Source organism: Megalopta genalis, chromosome 3, assembly GCF_051020955.1.
Source record: "Megalopta genalis isolate 19385.01 chromosome 3, iyMegGena1_principal, whole genome shotgun sequence".
Lineage (NCBI taxonomy): Eukaryota > Metazoa > Arthropoda > Insecta > Hymenoptera > Halictidae > Megalopta > Megalopta genalis.
Window position 1 is genome coordinate 17249573 of NC_135015.1, and position 24851 is coordinate 17274423.

Here is a 24851-nt window from a genome sequence, read left to right on the forward strand (position 1 = left end):
TATTATATTTTCTATTATATTTTATTATATTTTCTGTTATGTTTTCAATTTCGATCGAATTCACCAACGATTCGTTATTAGACTGCGGATTATTTTACGCATTTGTGACAAAAACTAATAACGATCTTGATAAAATTAATAAATAATCTTGACGAAAGCTCGTAGATCGAATGTCGAATGGTGAAAGTATCTGAACACTTTGATAATATTATTGTATAATCGTCGATCGATTAAAATGATTAAAACGCTAAACCTATCGAGCACTAGAAAAACATCTAAAATCTGTTGCTTCGTAAAAATAATAGAATCGAATTCATTTAGACTTCTCGTTATTTTTATCGCAACTTAATGCTCGAATTAAAAAGTTTTTTCAATCACCTACTACGAAGGAGACTTCGTCGATGTAACAATTTTAATGAGAAAAAAATCTGAAAACGGTCAGAATGACCGCCATAACAGATCGAGCCTTGAAAACGGAAATAAATGTCTATACTAATAATAACCGCAGTCTCTTTTGATCGTTTCCAATGAAGAAGCCGTCCGCACAATTTACACAGCACTTTCAGATTCGTCTTCGAGGCGGACCCCGCGCGTCACGTGGTGCCCCATATGTTCGGCGGAAAATGTACAACGCGGTCATAAAGTGCATCTACGGTAACGCAATCTGTGCATCTATTTCGAACAGTGAGCAAAAAAAAAGAGCTTCGCGCGCGCTTTACGACCACGCGGCACCGTTTTCACCGCGAACACAGGTGTCGCACAGCTGATCGTCGAAGCGAACATGATCCTCCTCGAAAAGAAAGGAGAAGCGCAGGCGAAAAAGCGGGTCCCAGCGGGCCAAGTGATCGCGAGAGCTCCCTCGCAGGCACAGCAACCGTTAAACAAAGAAGCTGGAAGCGCAACCGTAAGCCTCTCTCGCGATCGTCCGTACGGTTTTCGGAGCGGATCGGATCCCAGCTTGGATCGATGCGATCGAAACCGATCCCCCGGTTTCGGTTCGTGACGCGTGCGAAGAGTTCGGTTCGGAACGAGCTCCTCCGCAGATCGATTAGTAGCATGGTGTTTTTTTATCGGCTGGTCCAGTTAGTCTGAAGTTAGATACTGATAGAGTAGTATTCTCGCGTGTTCGAGGTCTGTACGTTTTTTTTTTCTGGAGAGGAGATGTGTGTACTATTTCAGTTTCGAACGTTTCGAGCTTACAGCGCGATCCATCGAGAACAAACCGAATCGAAATGTCTCCTCCAACGGCGACGTTGCGAGAACTATTTCACACGGAATTTAACTGGCGCCAAGAGACGAATACGATGCAGAAAGTAGTTCTTTCTTCGAGGTGCTATCGAAACGAAATATGCAAATCGAACACACAGGTGCAAATTACGCGCGAATCAACATCGACGATCTCGAGAACTCCGGAATAAACGACCTCGAGAAAACGCATCCTTTTCGCATGCTATTCGTCTCGCGATACCGGTCGAATTCCATACGAAATATTTTTAGCGACGTTACCGTCGACGGAGACATTCAGCAGGGCTGATTCAGCTGGACCACCCTGCGTACACGCCGCGCGCGTACGCGTCGCGAACGTACGCGCTGAACCGCGAGTCCTCGCGCAAATATGATCGAGCCCTCGGATGATCGGACACGCGTGTCGAACGTTGTCCGTGAGATGCGCGAGGATCCGCGATCGAGGCGGTTCTACGGAAGCGTTGCGGGACTTGAAGCTCATCGACATCGACATCGGCATCGGCATCGGCATCGTTCAGGTCTGGGTTCAGTGGATACGAGCGCTTGGAACAAAGAACAAGTTGCTTAAGATTTGTCGCGAACCTTCTCTTTGACCGTTGTCGCTAGTATCGGCCAGTCGGCGATTAGCTCCTGCAAACTTGGCCTGCGATGAATGTCGAAGACGTCCTGCATGCCCGGCACACACACACGTCCACGTTAGTGCCATTGTTATTATACGATCAGCGATATCGATTCCCGGACGGCCCCGATCCGACCGCGATTACATTCTTTTCCCTCGAACAGAACCGATTTATTCGGACCGAAGAACGCGGTATACAAAATCGCAGCATTTACCGTACGGCCGGCCGGCCGATTTTCGCGCGCGAATCGTTTTATCTTCTCTTGCTTTTTTTTCGTTTCTTTTTTTCGCATCGGGCAAGCTCGAATCGTGAACCGAAAATCGCGCCGGGTTTCGGATGAAAGGGATCGACGATCACCGATCGAGGCGGTCCGGCCGAAAAAACATTGAACATTTAGAGATAATGCTTGCTGCTAGACAGTCCGTGCGGGGTTATACACAACTTTACTGACGCACAGCCGAGCTCTAATGCAAGTATTAATTCGTGAATGAAATCATTCTCGTTTCGCGCGAACGGCGGCGGCCTTTTGCTCGACGCGATTCCCCCATGCACTGTTAACGACCGCGCGACAATGATACCGTTAATCTCTGGTTAATGAACTTAAAAGTCTGGTTAAGGATGATCAACGACCACATGTGAACAATGATTCGACGATGGTACGGCTCGGTGCGCAGCATTAGCTCTAAACTAAACTCTCTACTACATGGTGTGAAACAAATCGTTGTGTGTTTTACGTGTGTGCCTGTTTCCCGTGCGTCGGGGCCGAGAGATCGTCGGGTCCGGTCGTCGAGATCATTCCGTCGAGTGTCTCGGTCTGACTACTGAACTGCGCCTGTGTTGTTCGTGTGCGTGTGATTAATTAGAACCGCGTCCTTTCTGCAACTTTTCTCACCGGTCCCGATCGGACTGCGGGGCGAAAGTAGGTTCGCCCCGTTTCACGGCGCGACGAAGCGACACTCTGCGAGAGAAGAACGCTTTTCGTGATCGAATTTGCGGTAGAACCTCGATTATCCGAACCTCCGAATTCTTTATTAGTTGATTCTTTACGTTAAATGTACCGCTGATCTGCTGATTCTCGGTATTAACCCTTTGTACTCGAAACCATTTTAACTCTCAATTCGAAAATAGTTCGTCCAATCTGCGTTATTTCTATTTTAAAAGAAGCAGTGCATTTTAATCGTACGAAATTGAGCGCAACAGTTGCGCTTTCAACGGGTTTTCGAGTATAAACAAATTGGATAATCCAACAATTATTTTCGAACGCGGTGGAACAATTTTTTGCGGTGCCTCGGAGCCATCACTCGAGTGCAAAGCGTCAATATTTATATATATTTATAATAAATATATATCATAGTATAATTTATATTATAATTAATAAATAATATATTTATAATATTTCTATTTTGCTCTTTACTGTAGAAATCGGTATTTAGCCACGTATATAAATAAATTGAATCAAATAAATTAGATGTAACAATAGCGTGCAGATCAAGGCAGGTATAATCCAGCAGTTTTAATTAAGTAACTGTTCCGTTATCCGAACACTCGTGTTTCTCTCATTAGATCTAATAATCGAGGTTCTACTGTATATTATTTGGAGGTAATTTATTTAAAGAAAAAAAAAATACAAAATTTCGCCCGTAACGCGTGAACAAAATTGATAAATTCTGCATCGAATTAAAAAAACGGTAGAAGAAGCTGTCCGAGATCTAATTCAGGATCGCGCCTAATTGATTCTACCGTAAACGCATCAAATTCTCCGAGACGAGGTGCGCATTCCAGCGCATCGAATTCACCGTTTCTAATCGCAAGCTTCGCAAAGTCAACGTTTTTATTCGCCGCGAATCCAGGGAATACTGGACTACTGGACGTTCGAATCGCTTTCCGGGACACGGCGAGCGTAAAAAATTCCAGAAAGTGCATCGGGGTGCGTTAGTGCGTCCGTAGGTGCGTGGCGTCGATTTGTCAGATCGGGAGCAATCTACAGGGGGATGATGCCTGAAAACCTTGAGCCAGCTCCAGTTAGTTTCACCCTTCTTGTCTAGAGAAATTCGAAGGACCTCCTCACCCTCCTCCAAGATCACTATTTCCTCCCCGTCTTGATACCAGCTCCTCCCATGCAGCACGCTGTCGTGCAGCGACTACGAAGACAAACGTACAGAGAAGAAACAGGTGCGAGAAACAAGTGTCTAAAGGCGACCGGGCTGCGGGGATCGATCCCGCTTTCTTCGATCGATTACCATTGAACACAGCGGGACCACCGATTACGTTGCCGTCGACTTCATTAAAAAAAAAAATCGTGCGATTCTCTTACCTGTACTTACCGAACGCGTTCGCCACGGTATATCGTTTTCGAGCCTAGAGAATCGAACAATTGCAGCAAATTCTACCCCGATTGTGCCTCAGCTTCGAAACGAAAATGAACAATTTAGGGGGAGGAGACACGATTGTTCCAATCACGCGGCTCATTTTTATAGTTGTCGACAATCGATAACTACAAAAACGAGCCACGAGGCTCGAACAATCGTATCACCTCTTCCCGAATTGTCCATTTTCGTGTACGATCCGACGGTCAATTAGGGAGAATTTACTGTGTATCGTTTCGTGCCCGACGTAGACCGGTTCGTTTTCAAGCGGCAACGACACATTCTTTACACCAAATACGCTGCTAATGGTAATGCTTGTAATAGGCGGTATCGAGCTGTTACACGACGACGACGATCGGCAACTGACAACGAGCTCCACACGAACGCGACGAACCACGTGCAACAGCTTCACGATTAATCGACATGCGTTTATCAGTTATAATTAACCATCGATCGATTATAATGGTCATGGAACAATTATAATGGTCATGGATCAATTAAGATAATCATGGAACGATTATGATGGTCACGGATCAATTGTAATAGTCATGGATCAATTAAGATAATCATGGATCAATTATAATGGTCTTGAATCAATTATAATGCTCATGGATCAATTGTAACGATTATGGATCAATTATAATGGTCATGGATCAATTATAATGGCCATGGATCATTTATAATACTTATAATGGTCATGGATCAATTATAATGGCCATGGATCATTTATAATACTTATAATGGTCATGGATCAATTATAATGGCCATGGATCAATTATAATAGTCATGGATCGGTTAAGATTATCATGGAACGATCATGATGATCATGGAATAATTATAATGTTCATGGATCAATTATAATGGCCATGAATCCATTATAATGGTCATGGATCAATTATAATGGTTATGGATCGATTATAATGGCCATGGATCAATTATAATAGTCATGGATCAATTAAGATAATCATGGATCAATTGAGATAATCATGGAACGATTATGATGATCATGGATCAATTATAATCGTCATGGATCAATTATAATGGTCATGGATCAATTATAATACTCATGGATCAATTATAATACTCATGGATCAATTATAGTAGTCATGGATCAATTATAATAGTCATGGATCAATTGAGATAATCATGGAACGATTATGATGATCATGGATCAATTATAATACTCATGGATCAATTATAATAGTCATGGATCAATTATAATAGTCATGGAACAATCGAGATAATCATGGAACGATTATGATGACCATGAATCGATTATAATGATCATGGCTCGATCGTAATAATCAGCTCCCTTCGACATCGTATGAACGGAGGAACCTGTTCGTAAGAAGATTATACCGTTACGGATGTTCAAACAGAGGACACGCACCTTCTCCACTTTCTTCAAAGCTGGCATCGGCTTCTCGACTTCCTTCAAGTCTACCTTCTCCTGCTCCTGTTCCTCTCGCGCCCATTTCTGGTACTTCCTCTTCTTCAGCATAGCACGGAAGTCCATACCACTGGCGTCTACACGGGGAGTTCGTCGATTTATTCATCTCGAACGCGATGAACACCACGATGCTTTCGAGAGCAAAACCGTTTCCAACAATTCGTTCAACGATACTCACCGGAAACGTAAAGCTGCATCTCGGCGGAGTCCTCGCCATGGATGTTGCTCACGACGATCTTGTAAGTGCCCTCGTCGTTGGGCTTCGTCTTCCTCATGCAGAGGGTGATCGTATTGGTCTCCGTGTCCGTAAGGAACTTGAATCGGCCACCTTCGATGATCTCGGTGATCCCTTTGTAGAACTTGAAGGTGGGCGCGGGCGTACCCTCCACCCCGACCGTGAGATACGCCGTCGAATCTGAACGATAACAATAATAATAACAATAACAATTTTATTTGTCGAGACGGGACACATCTTTTGTTGCAGTGGGAGAAAGTAATATACTTGAAATTAGATGAGAGAAAAGGAAAAGTGGAAACTCGGGAGAAAGAAATGAAATATACGGCGTGTTCTGAAATTATGGTATTTCTGGAAAATGATGGGTTCCTGAGGTCATTTGAAGTAACTTTCTCCTTAGCGAAAATGCAATCCGCGGCTTCGTTTACGAGTTATTAACGAAAGACAGTGACCAATGAGAGGCGAGCCCCGCTGGCGCGAGACGGCCGAGCCAATGAGCGCAACTGGGCTCCGCGCACCCGTTGGCACGCGCCGCCTCGCACCGTCTCGCGCCTGCCGAGCTCGCCTCTGATTGGTCACTGTTTTTCGTGAATAACTCGTGAACGATGCCTCGGAGGAAATTTTTGTAAAGGAAAAAGTTATTTCAAATGATCTCAGGAACCTCCCAGTTCCCGGAAGTACCACAATTTTGGGACACTCTGTACATGAAATATACATTCGAACGTATTAATATAATATAATTAATATAATAAAAACAGGCTGGTAAAAATTGCCTCGGTCTTTTTATTATATTCAGTGAATTTAGGATTATCTGTACATTGTCAATAACTCGCTCAAAGGATTAAATAAAGAAAAATAGCGATCGGCGTACCTTCGACGGCGGAATATGACTCCTGCACATCGACGATTTGAGGTGGTCCCGATGGTCCAACATCTCGGAGAGGTGTGCTCGGTTGATTGATCTTATTCTCGAGGTCCGCCACGCTGGGTCTTCTGACGTCCGTGCTCGGACGACGACGCTGCGCCAATCAATCATCGATATTAACAACAATTCCATCCCGGAATGATACACGGTTTCATTTTTCTGATCAAGCTTTCTCAGGCATTCAGAACAAAGCGGGCAGGCGTCAACGACGGACGCAAGACTTTCGTCCACTTACCTGTCGCCTTCGAGTTTCCTCGGACAATGATCTAAAGATCATGTCTAAAGATCCCCATAGCTTCTCAACCTTCTCGATTAATTATCAAAATACACCGACGTCTTGCCGAGAAGCTACAGCCACTGGACGATCAGAGGATCGTCGATGAAACCTCGAGGACGAAAGTCTTGGCCGAGGTTTGTTCGGTGCACGGTGCTGACGTGCTGCGTTCGCGCAGTGCGACTGATTAAATGCGCGTTAATCACGCGGTTAATTAAACGCCGGTTAGTGACGAAGCGTTCAAACGAGATCTAATCACATGTTAGCCACGAGATTTTCGGTGAGTCGAAGCGGTTAGGCGAGGCCAGCTGTGTCGTCTTTCTTGGCGTGCCTCCGTTAGCGAGACAAGATCGACGCGCGGTCAACGCGCTGTCGATCGCGTACGGGTCCGTGGGGTTCGTCATGGGATCTATCCGCCGCGATTTCGAGGGCTCCCGGATCTAGCGCGATCGTTCCGATCTACGAAACGCGTACCAGAGAATTTTCGTGAACGATCGGGTGCCCTCGAAGCGGCGCGGCCGAAGGGAAGCGGTAAACTGTACGGGACGAGATTCCTAAAAACTGCTTATTTATCGTCGACTGAATAGAAAAATATTTATGACAAAAGTCGTGTGATATCATGTTTGTTACATAATGTAATAATTCATTTTTTTATCGAGATGTAACTGTGGATGCAATATTTTCCCCCGAATTTTGCACAAGAGTATCGGTGTTTAATCTCATGTCAAAATTAGTTTTTTGTGCTCTGTTTCGACTCAATCGGATTCCAAACCAAATTCTATTTAAATAGATCTAAAATTTATTTTATATTATAATATATTATATAATATAATAATATATTATAATATTATATAATATATTATATATTATTATATTATTATATATACATATAACTTATATATATAATTCAATTTATTTTAATTAATTTAAATTTTATATTTTATTTCAATGGCAAATTATGAATAAACACGTTCCATTGGTTGGCAGCCGATCTGAGAAAATTCTGCGAGTGCAAAGGGTCAAATATGACCCGTCTTCGTATTAACCTGAAGCCTGTAATTAATTTCAAGCTCCATTTTACGATTCCCTATAGCAATTTAGGAGAAGATATCGCACATCCGGACATATTTTCGATAAAAATAAAGAATAATCGTGTAAACTTTTGTCCAAAATATCTGTCGACGGTTCAAAAGACTCGGCCGGTACAGGTCCACCACCCTGATAGCAAGTGTCTAGGTGGTCCATAGGTATGACACATAAACGAGAGAGGGTTGCACATGGGACACATGTAAACAATAGGTTCTCTAGTTACGGGGGGAAAGGATGTTCTGCCTCGAACCGTCGAGGATTCGGCGCGCTGTTCTCGGCAGCTGATATCAGTCACAAGATTAAACCTACTGCTACTAGATTAATTTAATTCCTCCAGGTTCCACCGGATTTCATCGGATTCCCGGGGAAACCCTGAAGGCAGCGCGACGTCGTCAACGTCCACTGTTCGTCGCGACGATCGACGGGCCATTCGCTTTGCCTGCGAGTGCGGAATTTTATGCGTCAATTATCATTACTGCTGCAATTAGGCTGCGGATCTTTGCTTTTACGGCTTACACGGATTTTAAGAGAGTTTGCTACAATATAAAGTTCTATTTTTATATACAAAGGATGACAATATGTTCATATATAATATAATATTATATAATAATTATAATAATATATATAATATATATATATATATATATATATATATATATATATAATAAGTTATAATAATAATATAATAATTATATATTAAATATATATAATAATTATAATATTAAATATATATAATATTAATAAATAAACCTCTTAACTGCGTCGAGCAATTTCGCATCTGTTAACTAATCAGCTGTTTTCGACAAGTATGCTCGTTATAACGCAAAATATTTCTTCGTGACGAGTGTACTCGTCGAAAACAATGTTAACAGCTAATATTCTGTATTAAATTATATATTTAAATAGTTTTAATTATGTCAAATTATATATTTCAATGATTATATATATATATATATATATATATATATATTTAAATTAAAATATGAAGAAAATCAAACACAGAGAGCATAAATAAATCCTCTCTTAATTATTCGAAAATCTGTGAAATTTACGAACAGTAATTTTAATGAGAATCGTGGAAAGAGTATGTTCGTCGCAACATGCAAAACTGCCACTTCTTTGCGACGAGTATACTCGTCGTACGCAGCTCAGAGGTTTTGCGAAATTGCAAGATCGTCCGCAGTCTAACTGACAAGAAAATGTCGTCGATCGAATGAAAATTAAAGTAAAAGATCCAGCATGAAGTTCCGCCGTTTCTGTGGATCGTCGACGAACGATTTGGCAAACACATTTGGCCGACGTCGATCGACGCGGCTCGCTAAATTAGAGTATTACAATACAATGAGTACGGTGCAAATAAAAACTAAGCCGGTCTCGTAGATGTTTTCACGGGTGCTCGTTAACCACAAAATTTATTATTATTATTATTATTATTATTATTATTATTATTATTATTATTGATTTGCGTCTCGCTTCTCTGTTAACGGGTCGCCGACGAGCGTGTGTTGGACATCCGTGACGGTTTCCGGAACTCCTCGATTTCTCGTCACGCCGTCGCTGTTAGATACAATTGTTAACACAAGTATTCATCGCGTGTCGTTTAGATACAATTGTGAGAACAATCAGTGGGTTCGGGAGAACAGAGAAAGATAGACAAAGAGAGAGATAGAGAGAGAGAGACAGATAGAAAGAGACAGAGAGACACACAGTTGACAATTTTCGAGGAACGATCCGATGGGAGACTGGGGAACAGGTGCTCCGGATGGGTGTCCAAAAAACGATTAGTGTTACCACCGACGGATGACTTAGGTCATCGTTCTCGTTTTTCTCGGTCACCGCGGCGAGTCTCTACAAACTATGAACATGAACCGATTAGGATTATTCACAGGAACACGATCCGAATTAAGAACAAAACATAGAAGAAAACTCTGTCCGCGAGTACAACGGCCAGCACGAAATATTTACAGGACACATGTGCGAATGTCCACGGATACAGATCGAGCATACATGAATTGCTTTTAATCGACACGTCGGACGCTGGACGGGTCGCAGCAGCCATTCTCAGAAGCACTTTTAAGCCATTCTCGCGTTCAGATCGAATTTCAGAAAACCACTTCTTGACCCCTTGACGTAGCATTTTCTTCGCAGATGCTGCGATTAGAAAATTTTCGAGTGCAATAATTTCTTAGACGGGAGAGAAAATTCGTTTGTAGAAAATTGTAGAAAATTGTAGAAAATTGTAGAAAATTGTGGAAAGTTGTAGAAAATTGTAGAAAATTGTAGAAAATTGTAGGAAATTGTAGGAAATTGTAGAAAATGGTAGGAAATGGTAGAAAATTGTATAAAATTGTATAAAATAGTATAAAATTGTATAAAATTGATGAAAATTGTATAAAATTGTATAAAATTGTATAAAATTGTATAAAATTGTATAAAATTGTATAAAATTGTATAAAATTGTATAAAATTGTATAAAATTGTATAAAATTGTATAAAATTGTATAAAATTGTATAAAATTGTAGAAAATTGTAGAAAATTGTATAAAATTGTATAAAATTGTAGAAAATTGTAGAAAATTGTAGAAAATTGTAGAAAATTGTAGAAAATTGTAGAAAATTGTAGAAAATTGTAGAAAATTGTAGAAAATTGTATAAAATTGTAGAAAATTGTAGAAAATTGTAGAAAATTGTAGAAAATTGTATACAATTGTATAAAATTGTATAAAATTGTATTATGTGCCTGAATTTACTTGAATGCTTGAAAAAAAATGATTAGAATTTTATTCCAGTTTTAAAGGGCAAAATAAGTTATTAATAGTCGACAAGTTACTAATAGAAATTTTCACGACGAGTCAGATTCGTCGAAGCACGTCAAGGGGTTAATTTTCGCGTTGCGAAAGCCAAAGATTTTGAGAACAATTTCATAGAATCGTCAACACCGTTGACTAACCTCGAACAATTTATCAACAAGCATTCTCAGAGAAAAAGAAAATCCAGCGGGCGAAGCGTTGACAATGAAATATCCGTAAGAAGTCGGCGAACGTCCGACCATAGCGCGGCTGTACTACTGCGGCCCGTCCTTGCCGAACAATCTCAAACTACTGATGCACGACCCGTGGTTAGCGACGACAAATAGAAAAGAAAAATCGAAAAAGAAAAACAGAAACAGATACAGAAACTGGCAAGTATGCAAGAGTGGTACAACGGACAAAGTAAATTCTTACCACCATGTCTAATCTCTACTCGTCGAATACGCGCCGTATTCGCTCGAATCAAGCAAACGTTTAAACGCGCGGCTTGTCTCTTGTGGACTGCGAACGCGGCGGAGCCTCGGCGTGCTCGGTCAACGAAAGAGAGAGAGAAAAACGCGAATATCCGCGATGAAATCGGACGAGAAAGTACAATCGACGAACGGATGAGAAACGAAATTGTATCATATATGTAGATCGCGCGGACCGGACCGAGCAGATTACGCGCGAGCACTCCGCTCCGCCTCGCCTTGGAAACAGCCGCGCACCTTTTTTGCCAAATATTTACAGACATATCGCATTGCGAACAATACCGAGCTTGTTGGCGCATCTAAACGGAACAATGTTCTAGACTAATAACCGCGAGCTAGCACGCGCGTAACAATAACGGCATAAACGAGCGAGACAGAAGTGTGCAGCTTCGTCTGCTTGTTTCGCTAACCTCTTTCCCCTGTAGCTCGCCGGGTCGGCCAGACTTACTCTGTACGTGGCGCGTTCGAGATGAAAAAGAAAGAACAGACAGGTGAAGACAAGGTGAAGAAGAGAACAGGCTGTTTGCGGGGCTGGGCGTGTTTTAAGGGCGGGATTCTTATCGAGTATGATTGTCAGCGTGCTCTCTGCGACGCGCGGAATCGGCCCCTGTCTTGCGATTTCCTGTTCGAACGTCGCGAATTTTGGCGACCCGGATGCCAGGATTCTGTCAAATGATGACAGAGATACGACGGAACCTCGTTTAACAGGGAGGAACTATTTTTTTAACTGGGTTCGCTGAGTTTTAACTGAATTCGCGACGCGAATGTGTTGGATCTTTGCGCGAAATAAAAGTTTCCCGATTCGATTACGGGAAACAGGAGGTAAATAAAAATGTTCTCCTTTCTGTTAATAATTTTCATGAATTAGGGAAAATTTGAGGACATCCTGCGATTCTTCCGGTGTCTTCGTTGTTTGATATTTCACGCGGACAATATTAACATAAATGAAATTTAGTGCACGCAGTGCAATCATTTTCATAGGATTACAATGCCAGATTTCATTTTTATCGATGTGCACAGTAAATGGGTTGCCTTAAATTGTTGTAAATTTATTTGAAAAGAAGAAATGTGTCTGACATTGAAAGGCTGGATAACCGAGGTTCTATTGTATTGCAATTTACCTGGCAATTTACCTTTACCTGATGGGAAAGTTATGCGAATTTCACGCAGTTTGGACAAAAGTGAATAGGTAAACCACAAAATTCAAGAAAGGATATTATTATTTCTGTTTAACTTCGGTTTCAATTTCAGTCCGCGGATTGGTTCTAGAATATTTGCAACTAATTTTTATGCAAAATAAAAGTTCCCTACTCGAATCGCAGCAAAATGAAGTAGAAAAAGAGACGGCCTTAACCCGAGAAAGATAACCTACGTCGCAGAGGCGCCTGCGAAGACTGTTGATTTTTGTTAATTTTTCATAGAGGTCTAGTGATTTAAGTTTAAAATTACTTAAAATATAAAAAAATATAATATAAATGCATTTTATTTTTACAATAATGCCAAACCTTTAAAATGACTAGATTAACTTAAATAAATATCCATTGTTAGTATAAAATTGACGCCTTAGAAAAGCATGCGCCTCTGAAGCGTATGGTTATCTTTTACGTACGTTGTCATATGGTTATCTTTCTAGGGTTAATAAACTCGATTGTATCCAGATCCATCTAATGGTTTATCGTCTTCTATTTTATTTTGCCATCTAGTCATTTTTGTCGCAGGTGCGTCAAATTCGCCGTTCATTTATGAGAAAAACAGAACTATGCGTCTAGCGAAGTAAAAATTCGAACGCTGTTTTGCAACTCGAAGTCGACGTTTACGTTGCGCGTGAAAATAAACCGTCCAAAATAATCGATATTAATCACAGTATTTTTCCGTATCGCATCACTGTATTTTTCACTGTATTTTAAGACCTTTTAGAGTGTACTAGCGCCTTTCCATTTCCGTTTCTTTCGAGTTGAACCGGATATCGCGACACAGGGGTTGACACCGCGTGGATAGAGATCGATAGCGGGGATGGTAGCGTCAGCCCGGTTAAAATCATCGAAAAATAAATGATATAAGTGACGTGTTCGCAGGATTAATAATTATCGGCGATCCTGCGGCGGCGGTATACTTTGCGTCACCGCAAAGGGCCGCGGGTTCGGGTGCACTCTGCAATTGGTTTTAGTTCTCTCGCTGTCAAACTGTGCATTTGTCACACACCGTGGCATCGACATGCCACACGCGTGGTGCGGTGATGCATATTGCCATAAAGAGATGTAACAAAAATAAATGAGGTATCGATATCGGTGAAGTAGTAATTGGTAGACACAGGGGTCGTGTGGCAAAAATGAAAAAGAGAGAAAAAAAGGAAAAAATAGAGAAACGTGGGACGGTCGGGGCGTGGTTCTGGTAAATACGGACGGCGATGGGCGGGGTGAGAAACATAGATAGAAACATGTCGCATGATATACTCGGGCGGGTAAGCTTTGTGTTATAGCGAACACAAATCTCACCTTGGCGTCTAACACCTCGCCGGGCCGTAACCTTCCCAACTGCAAAAAATTACACAGGCGAGAGTCAGATCTGTCTGGGAGATGTTTCCGGTTCGTCGCGCGAACCCATCCAAAAATATCGCTGGTTCTTTCTCCCATTGCTTTTCGTTCGGATTGCTTTTTCTTTCGGGAGGATCGGGCGAACAGGGAGGACAAAACTGTGCTAATTGCTATTCAAAAAAAAAAAACGGGACAACTTTGCAACCCCTCAACGACTTCGTGCGCGTGCGCATTGCTTCGTTTTCAATCCAGTTTAAAAACTACCCCAACTGGTTCTTCGTTTTGCGAATGATTATCGAGCACACGGTGTCCCGGCAGGGTTGGGAAACGTAGTTACTTCTTGTGAAAAGATTCGTTGGAAACGTGCAAACGTTCTTTCGGTGCATCGTCCGATCAACGCTGGTTCATTCTACTTGGAGAAATTACGAATTATTAGATTCTTTTACCTTTTACAGTTTTTTCAAGTCATAGTATAAAGCAGAAATATGGAAGAAATTAAGATTTCTAGTCCTATTTTTTATATTATATTAAGTTTTATTATTTATTATTTGTATTATTTATTATTATTATTTGTATTTATTATTTGTATTATTATTTATACTATTATATATATTAAGTTTTCTAGTCCTATTTTCTAGTCAAAGTCTAGGTTCTTGGGCGCATTGTCCGATCAACATTGACTGATTCTACTTATCGGAAATAAATGTCTAGATCTTCTTATTTGTCACTGTTTGTAAGCTACGATATAAAGTAAAAATAAATAAAGTAAACGAATAATTAAAATAAAGTGAGAGAAGTAGGTAAAAAATAAAGTAAAGGGAAAAAGCGAAGTTACTCTTGGAAACTTGCTATGTATCCCCAAAATCTGTGTACTGTCTGATGAATGCTCGTCAATACTACTTACGAAATTTCGCGAGATTTACGTCGGAGGAAAACCTTGCAGATTGTCAAAAAATTATGAAACTTCTGTAATACTTAGGATGCACATTGATAACTAGACAGCGGATTTTATGCATTTATGGAAAAATTGGATCGCTGCAATTTTAAATAGCGTAAAAATCAAAAGCATTTTCAAACATCGATGTATTATTTTTAATCTATTAAAACTATTATCCAGGAAGAACGAAGTTGCTACTTGCTTTCTAATCCCTGTAATTCGCGTGGACAATTTTTATTTTGCATAAAAATCCGCAGTCTATTGACGATTGTTACAAAAATTGTTAACTGCTCAAATATTCCCCAGAAAAAAATCGAATTAATCCTCCAAAAACTTTATACTACTTTTTTACTGCATTTTCTGACTTGCAAACTGTAAAACATAGAAAAATAAGTTCGAAATGATGATCGAAGATTCAACAGTGATTCCACGAAGTTGCACTTTTCACAGAGAAATCTTTTCACGAGGAGACAATTTCCCAGCACAGCGACTTTCGCGACACCGTGAAAAGATCGAATGGTGCTCTTCCGTTCTGTGAATGTGATCGAGTGGTGTTCGTGATCGGTGATCCGCCTGGTTGACGTTAAGGGGTTAAAAAACGGCACGAGGGTTGGGGGGTGGAATCGGGGAGGACGATCACAAGGTCTCGTTGGAGGTGTTCGGGTCTCGCCTTACCGGGCTGGCCGGTGAGTTTATTGCGGTGATTTGGCGGTGCAAAACAGTCGTTCGCAGTGGTAATCCGCGGGTGCTTGTCAGCCGCATAAAGTGCAATTAGAGGTGAAAGTGCGGATGCGTGCGCGACAGTTCGGCGATCGATCGCGTCGCTCGATAACGTCGCGATGTCGAAGAATTATCCTGCGAGATCCATCGACCGAGTTCCTCGTGATTTCGATCATTCTCTCGTTCATGCTACCGGATAGATCGAGGAGTCTCCCTAGATCGACGATTCAACAGCTCAAAAAAGTGTTCGTGCATCTTTCGAAATGCAATAACTATTTTAAAACTGAACTAAATGACATGAATTTTTTTTAGAGGATAGAGGGACTAGCCTAATAGAAGATGACTGAAATGCTTCCTTTTTTAATTTTGTTATTACTCGGAGTGACAAAGAAATGAAAAATTTAAAATAAAATAATAAAATTTTCAACATGCATGCGAATACAATCGAGATCTACAGAAGGCATTTTTATGAATTTTCGTTATAAATAAAAAAGTTCAGATAAAAAAATTAACGAATGTGAGTTTTTAGTTTTTTTTTGTTTCATTTCAAGTAACAGCAAAATTAAAAAAAGCTTTCTGGCCATTGTCTAGTAGACTAATCCCTCTATCATCTAAAAAAAAAATTCAAATGATTTAGTTCAGTTTTGAACAATTTATTGCGCTTTAAACAAACGCTTTTGTAGACCACTGTGTGTCGATTTCTCAGAATTTTGTTCACCGAAAGTTCACCGCGAAATTTAAAAAAGGGACTTTCAACGAGAACTACCGATAGGTTTTTTATAAATAAAACACGTTCGAATTTTAAAAAATTAGACAAATCTTTAGTGTAACTTTTGATATAATCGTTTACAACTATATACGAAATAGAATATCAGCCTAATTACTACTCGAACTCTTTTTGCACTCAATATAAATTACACTGGTTCTTCGATGCAATAAACAGAGCATATTGCATAAATCTATAAATCATCGATGAACTGGAAGATAACATTCGATGGGTTACTAAAGAGATGAGCAGTCATTGTGCGATGATCTCAAACAGTATAATGAAAAAAGAAACAATATAATATGAATTTACATAAATATATATTTCGATACTTATTTCGACATTTTTTCTTTTTTACTATTTTTTTTTCCTTCCTCCTCTTTGTTTATACTTATGCAATCGCTATATAAAATCAACAAATAGTAACAAATTTTAACAAAACTTTTTTCTACCCACATACACGAATAAATTACTATTATTAAAACAAATTTATAAAAAGTGTGAGATCGAGTGCAAAAAGAGTTTGCTTGCTCATTCTGCTGACATTGTATCCAACACAGAATTCTAAACGACCGTACCAAAGAATACAACAAAAACTTGTGCCAATTTTTTAAAAAGCGCGTTTCACTCCCCCCCCCCTAAAAAATACCGTCATTAATTCCCGTCGAAAGACCGATTCACAAACGTTGTACAAACAGTAGCAAACGTCTCGCTGAAAGACAAAACGGGCGATCTCGAAAACGTGCGAGAATTGAGATGTTGAACATCAAGAACGAGCCACGAAATCTGACCCCTCCCCCCTCCAATTATCGCGCGTCTGCGGGCAAAAGAACGACGGGAATATCGTCCATCGGGCCGCATAAATTTGCTCTCGCTTGACGAGGAAGAGCAAAGGACAAGAGGAGCCCCGAGCAAGAAGATGAAACGGCCGATGAAATGATTGGAAGCTCGAGGGGGGAGAGGGGGATCCTCGGTGATCCGAATCCGAGAAAATCGGTCGAGGAATCCGTGACGGGTCTGCGGGCTAACGAGCTCGAGGAAACCGAGGCGCGCGTTCGCGGCCAGAAATAACGAATCCGAGCGGAACACGGCCGCCCGAGAGGGTGTGCGCCCATTGGATCGCGGGCGCTTTTGATTAATCGACGCCAGGGTATTAAGTGTGCGGTACCATAAGTCAGAGTCGGCCTTCGCGTCCGGCAAATTGATAGTCGGATCCGAGCGTTGGCAGCGGATAACAAGTGTTCGGCACCGCGTGAAACGCATTCTTACCACGGCGCGGGGTGACGCGTCGCCTCGCGCCGCGGTCTCCCCCGTGATGCAGCGGGCGCGGTTGCAGCTTGCAACGGCAGCCCGAGCCGAGCGGAGGACGCGCGGCGATCTCACGTGCCGTGGATGTTTGTCGCTTGTCTAGGCATTTGTTAACGCCGATGCCTGTCCCTTCGGTCGACAATGCTTGCCAAAATGTAATCTACGAGCCCGCGATCCACGCCAGAGGGAATTCGAAACCTTGTATGCTTAATGATTTAGGATCGAAGGATCGTCTCGAGCCCGTCTCGCGAGCCAGACACGCCTCGGATCTTCTTCGCTGCTCCGTAACCCGCATTTTACACGTTCGTCCTTATCCTACTATTTTCTCGCGATTCTTGTTGTTGTCGCTGTCGTTTGCTGTTATTATTATTATTATGATTATTATGATTATTATGATTATTCGGTGATATTATTGTGGCCACCGTGGTTCTCGATATTAATGTGGAATACCGTGGTGTCAATAATTGAGTAGACAGTGCGCATAGACTCGTGGTTGCAGCAGATCCGTGCCAGGTGCAGTGGTGCGTTGGTGCAATGGTGCAGTAGTGCATTCTCTTACGTCAAGAATTATTATATTATAGAAGTGGCGCGCGAGCCGAGGTTCCACGCCCGAGAACCAATTTATCCACCGTCGCCGATTCGTTTGACCCTTTTGGCCGCCGATACCCTATCGTCGGCTTAGATTCAACAGTCGAATTCTACCGTCCAGCGAAACTATTATTCCTGCTTTCTAGATCACGCGTTGTCTCTCTGGATCGCGGATATTTCTGCTCGATCGACGGCGTGTGCGAATTCGAATGAATGCGAACGGACGTTCGTATCATTTCGTTAGCGATATTGTCGGAGACACGAAAATGCTTTTACTATAATATAATTTACACGCTGAAATTGCAAGCGTTTTTCAACGAAATTGTAGTTACAATTTCTAAAATCGAAAAGAATGCATTTTTAGTTGATTGTTTGAACAATAAAATTCAATGCAGGTATCGTATGATTTTATATCGGTTTAATTGTAGTTTTATAGTGGGATCAGAAAATATTCATTTCTACTTGATTATTCGAACTATAAAATTGGATGCAGTTACTGTACGATATTATATATTGATTTAATTGCAGCTTTAATTGTAGCACCCCGGAATCAAAAAGTGTTGATTTTTATTTGATTTGAACAATAAAATTGAATGCGGTTACTGTACGATATTATATATTGATTTAATTGTAGTTTTATCCCAGGGTCAAAAATTATTCATTTTCACTTGATTATTTTAACAATAAAATTGAATGTGCAGTTACTGTGCAATGTTATGTATTGATTTAATTGTAGCTTTAATTGTAGCACCCTGGAATCGAAAAGTATTGATTTTTATTTGATTTTAACAATAAAATTGAATGCACTTATTGTACGATATTATTTAGTGATTTAATTGTAGTTTTATCCCAGGGTCAAAAAATATTCATTTTTACTTGATTATTTGAACAATAAAATTGAATGCACTGTTACAATACAGTACTACATATTAATTTAACTGCAGTTTTTTACTCCTTGATAAAAAAGAATTTATTTCTACTCGATCACCTGAACAGTAAAATTCAGTTTTATTTCACATCTTATTTTTGTCGTAGCTTTACCCCGCAAGATCAAAAATAATTAATTCCTACTCAATAGTGCGTGCAATAAAATTAAACGTGAATTTTTGAAAAAAAAGAAGGAAACTTTTCCTTCGTTCCTCCATCAACGAAATCGTCCGCGCAAACAGGAATTCGCACAAAATTTTAAGCACGATCTACGATCCATCGTTTCGATCGTTTTTTTACCGACGTCTACAGTCGTCTTTCCCGTTATTCAAAGACTTCAGCGAAAGGATATCGATTCGCGGGAACCTCGGCTCGCTTGAACGACGATCCTTCGTCCGATCGACTGTCGGACTCGAGCTCGACGTTCGTGTTCGTGGTATTCGGTAGATGAGTAGTGGCGAGCAGGCAGGATTGAACGAAGAGACGAGCACAGAGATCAACTCCGGGGTATGTAGTTGGTTGGTTGGTTGGTTTTGCAGGCCGGAAACCAGATTTAGCCAGGTTTCGTGTTCTCGGGTTCTCTTCGTTCAAACGTGTTTCGAAATCGGTGAGTGTGTGCGAGAGAGAGAGAGAGAGAGAAATATCGTGTAAGTCAAAGAGAGTGGTCAAATAAAAAAAGATAGATCAAAAATAAAAACAAAAGTGAGAATCAGAGAGAAAAATAGAAAAATGATAAATAGAAAAAAAGAGATAAATAGACAGACAGATAGACAGATAGATAGACAGAGACAAAGAATGTGCAGATTGGTAGTAATCGAGTAAGGTTGCAGACGAGGCATTCGCTTTCTCCGAATTTCAGTGATTTCTCTCACCTTGCGCTCGTCCACCACCTCGCCTGGTCGCAGCTTCCTATTCTCCTATGAACCAAACCGTCCTTTACTAATCCGTACCTCCTCCAGGGTACGCTAGTGTCTGTGTGTATGTCTGTGTAAATCTGCGTGTATGCAATCGTGTAATAATCGTTCGTTCAGCGCGCGCGAAACATCGTAAAAAAGTCGCTGGTCGCGAAGATCGTTCGTGCGACCGATCGTTCCTCTTTCGCTCCGAAAGGGAACGTTTTTCGCTTTCGACTTCTTCAATGTTGTTCACAGCAAGAGCTCCGGTGGCTTGCCACGGAAGCGGGTTAGCTCCCCGATCGATCCACTCGATCGACGATCTTCTGGATGATCGAGGCTCCGTCGACAGCTGGAACGTCTCGCGAGAAAAGATAGGATTCGGCGGAGGGGTGGTGACGGTGACAGTGATAAGAACGTGTACGCGGGGGTGAGGGCGGTTTGTTTTGTTCCAGAAGCTGGGCTGCTTGGACGTTTCACGAACGGGATTATGCTTGGGCTAGCTGTCACGCTTTGCGACACTAACACCGGACGCGGGCGGTGCGGCCGGGAGACCGACGCCCGCGTCGTCGGACATCTACCTCTAATAGACTATCACCAGTGGGGATCACTATGTATAATTGACATCACTACGGAACTCAGACAAAAGAAAGAAAAAAACTGCAACAGTTCTAGGGCCAACAGTGGCCGCTGATCTACCTACGCGTTCGCCTCGGTTATTGCAACCGGCTACTGGTCGCTAGGTCTCGAATCTCGACCGGGGCTAACGGATCCGGTTATCCAAGAGGATTGTTTAGTTAATCGTCCAAATTGTCTCTCTCGATAATTCGAACGGGTTCGTTCGATTTGATTTATATCGTTTCGTTTAAGAACTGCCGATGTAATTTCTCCCTAATTCGCGCTCAGATTGCGCGCGAAAATGGACAATTCGCGAAGAGGAGATACGATTATTATTTTCATAGTTGTTGAGAATCGATAAACAAGGCGCAAGACTCAAATTAATCGTATCTTCTCTTCCCAAATTGTCCATTTTTCTCCACGATCTGAGCGTCAGTTAGGGAGACGCTCAGATTGTCCACTAAATTGGATAATTTGGGAAGAGGAGATGTGATTATTCGAGCCGTGAATTGTCAACAATTATAAAAACGAGACACGCGAGGCTCGAATAATCTCGTATCTCCTCTTCACAAATTGTCCATTTTTATGGACAATCTGAGCGTCAGTTAGGGGAAGACATTACTGTACCGTAATTTTTCCCTAATTCGCGCTCAGATCGCGCGCGAAAATGGACAATTTGCGAAGAGGAGATACGATGTTTATAGTTACCGATCGTCGACGACTATTAAAACGAGCCGCAAGGCTCGAATTATTGTACTTTCTTTTTCCAAATTGTCCATTTTTGTAGGCAATCTGAGCGCGAATTAGGAAGAAATTAGGGTACCGAGTGAATCATCGCAGACTTTTTCTTTAAAATATCTCTGTTGCTCTTAACATTCGTCCCTTTCTCGTGGTCGTTTGACGCAATTTTCGTAGATCCCGAAGATCAAAGCTGTTTTATACATCGTTTTATCGAATGAATCTATAGATCGTTTTATCGACGTGAATGATCAACGATAAAACTTACCTCGCGTCTTCTTAGCTTTTCGTTCTTAAAGAAAGATCTTACGAAATTAATTATTTATTTTCATTCCATCTTACTCATTTTTTACCATTGCGTCAATTTGACGTCAAAGGACGCATGACACAAAAAATGATACGAGAAAATGTGCAAGGAAATAACAAGTTTGACCCGCAGCGAGAATTAATGTAATAGAAGTTCACTTTTCTTCTCTGCGTCGAACTATTTACGTATTTTTTCGAGTCATCAATGCAACAAAGATACTTCGAAGAAAGATCTTAGGTTCCCAGTATGACGATCGACCCTCTACATCATTCACTCTGAATTGTTTAAAAAGACTGGGACATTCTGTACGTGTGCAATGCTTGCAGCGCGCGTGCAGTCTTTTTCCGTCCAAGCTTAAATAACTTCGTCACTGCAAAAATCGACGTTTGCTCGTCGATCGAATAATTATCTATTTTCGAACCAAGATTCTGAACAATCTAGAGTAAATCACGACAGTTTCGAGCTTGACAGTTCCTCCTGGATCGAATGAATAGCCGTGGTCTCGATTCTTTAGCCCTGAGTTGCTCTCGGTCTCGATTCAACGATAAATTCGATCGCAATCGCGGGTCTTTCGAAAATAATTTGAAAATAATTTCGCGACGAATTACCAAATACAGTAAATTCTTCTCCAATCGTCCCTCAGCTTGTAAACCAAAACGGACGATTCGAGAAGAGGAGATACGATTATTCGAGCGGTTTGTTTTTACAGCGGTTGACAATCGGCGACTACAAAAAAGCATAATAATCGTAAAATAAAGAATCGTGAAACAGAGCAATCGTATCTCCACTTCCCAAATTGTCCGTTTTCGTTCCCAAGCCGAGGGACAATTGGAGAGAATTCGCCGTAGATCGATGCGATCTGCGGATCGAAGTCAAACTCGTCGAATAAAGCATTCGGATCTCGTTGCTTCTCTCGGTTGGACCGATTGCTTCGCGATAATTCCCAGCTGCCAGAACGCGAATCTCGATCACCTGGATCGAGATCACTCGAGACCGTGGAGCAACTCTGCCGAGCCTACCTAGCGCGAACGGTCGTCGATTCGCTCCATTGGTCGCTGCTTCCCAGCCAATTTGAACGGAGACCGGGCCAAACCGGGATGATACATGGACCCTCGGGTCTCTTGGAGAAGAACGTTGTCGGTCGTCGTTTATGATACATCGTCGATTTCAGGTTTTGGACACGGTCGGTCGCCTCCCGCGAACCCGAGCATTTTCTTCGTGAGTAATTACACGAAAATAGGCTCGAACGCGATTATTTTTGGGTCAGGCATTGGACATCGCGGGGCTATTAAGAACGTTTGCTTGGCAATCTGACAAAGGGACCTCGATTAACGAATTTCTGCGATAACGTTCGTCTCGGGGCTCGGTGCCGATCTCACGGAGCGAATCGAGCCGCGTTCTTCGAGGGCGGAGCCCGCTGCGACGACGTCTCTCTTCCTGCCTCCTCTCGATGATCGATCGTCGATCGAGATTCTCCGCAGACGTTGCCTCCGCAAGATCTCATCTGGGACATCGTCGCAGCGTTCCGCGCGGCTCGCAGAAGTGTAGTCGATATACCTTCGGCTCGGGGATAGATAGCTCGTAACATACCTCGTCACTGATGATCAGGCTGGGCCTGCGACCCAATTCCTCCGGCGGTATCAACGAACCGCGCCGACTGCTGGTCCCGCTGCCTGGTATCAGAGAACCCTTTCTGCTTCCGGCCGGGGTCACGTCCTTGATCACTTCGATCTTCGGCGCCTCCGGAGCTTTGATCTCGGGCACTTTCGGCTACGGTCACGACAGAAACCAGATCAGAAACTTTCGAGAGATCGGAGGACGGTTTGTCCGGCGGCTCTCGATATCTTTCAACGCGATTCGGGGCGTGCGTCGTGGATCGATCGTTGTATCGCGGAATCGTTGTTCAAACCCTCGGACATATTTTTACGGACTTCTATGCGGTCGGCTGTGACTATCGTCAGCTTCGTTCGTCAATTTTTTCGTACGAATTTCTCGAGATACTTCATAGATAGATTCTAGAGTTAATTTTAGAATCTAGTAATAAATTATTAGAGTTAATAGTTTTATAGATTCTAGAGTTTCTTTTTCCAAAACGATGCTATTCATTTATTTGAACAACAGCCAATTATTTAATTTGACAACAGCCATTTATTTCATCGAACAACAGCCATTTATTTCATCGAACAACAGCCATTTGTTTAATCGAACTGAAAATTGACTAATTAGTCGACGATCTAAATGCATTGGGACCAAACGACCCGGTGACCGCAGTACGAGAATTAAGCGCTCTATGTTCCCGCGACAATAAAAATCGAATTGCTCTGACCATAGCAGCGAATAGTCTTTTATTTTATCGTACGTATACTGTCGTTCGACTATTTTCGATTTATACTCGCCGCTAACCCTTCGTTAACCCTGATTCGCTTCTGCGCGATCTTCAATTTTTCTATAATTGTACCACAGCCGAGGGTAGTCAGAAGCTAATCACAATTAATTAACGCAATTACTAACGCCGCAAGTATTTTTCTATTTTTCTTCGAGAAGACGTATAGCCAAACGTGACTAACAAACTATTAATAACAAAGCGGATATTTTTTCTTCGCACATTGTGATTCAACCTAGGCGCTAGGCCAAACTAGGCTACTCACCCTCTATTCGCTCAAAATATGCGTAAAATGAAGATATAAGTCGAGGTTATACTTTACGAAGGGATATTTTAGCCGAGACTTCGCGGGCTTAATAGATGGATATTATAATAATCGAGAAGTTCAGTGCGAACAGATTACTTTTTCTCGGTAGATTTTGCTTTCACGGCTACGTTTTCCGTCGCGATACTCGGCCCGTTCGCGTTACACGATTACCTCCCCTTATAACACCGAAACTATAAAAACCAGTCGGACTAAATCGTTCCCGATATTTTCTTTTACAGTTCCCGACATCTTCTTTTACAGTTCCCGATACCGTAAGAACGTTTCTACGCGCAATTCTTCAATAAACTTCTCCATCCGAGCACACATTATCCTACAAATCG

The 24851-nt window shown here is 41.7% G+C and overlaps 1 protein-coding gene across 18 annotated transcripts in view; it reads right to left on the bottom strand.

Annotated features, from left to right (window-relative positions):
• Window positions 1-24851, bottom strand: part of bent (projectin protein bent) — a 117510-nt gene that overhangs the window by 37667 nt on the left and 54992 nt on the right. For 16 of the 18 annotated variants that reach the window (XM_076520217.1, XM_076520218.1, XM_076520220.1 and 13 more), the window contains 9 exons: window positions 23411-23590; window positions 20137-20181; window positions 13980-14018; window positions 11895-11933; window positions 6788-6935; window positions 5860-6096; window positions 5622-5758; window positions 3872-4006; window positions 1828-1911 (listed from right to left, as the gene is read on the bottom strand). In XM_076520217.1, the coding sequence (XP_076376332.1) occupies window positions 1828-1911; window positions 3872-4006; window positions 5622-5758; window positions 5860-6096; window positions 6788-6935; window positions 11895-11933; window positions 13980-14018; window positions 20137-20181; window positions 23411-23590 (1044 nt within the window). The remainder of the gene's footprint in view (window positions 1-1827; window positions 1912-3871; window positions 4007-5621; window positions 5759-5859; window positions 6097-6787; window positions 6936-11894; window positions 11934-13979; window positions 14019-20136; window positions 20182-23410; window positions 23591-24851) is intronic. The other 2 variants (XM_076520234.1, XM_076520233.1) reach the window with 2 other exon arrangements.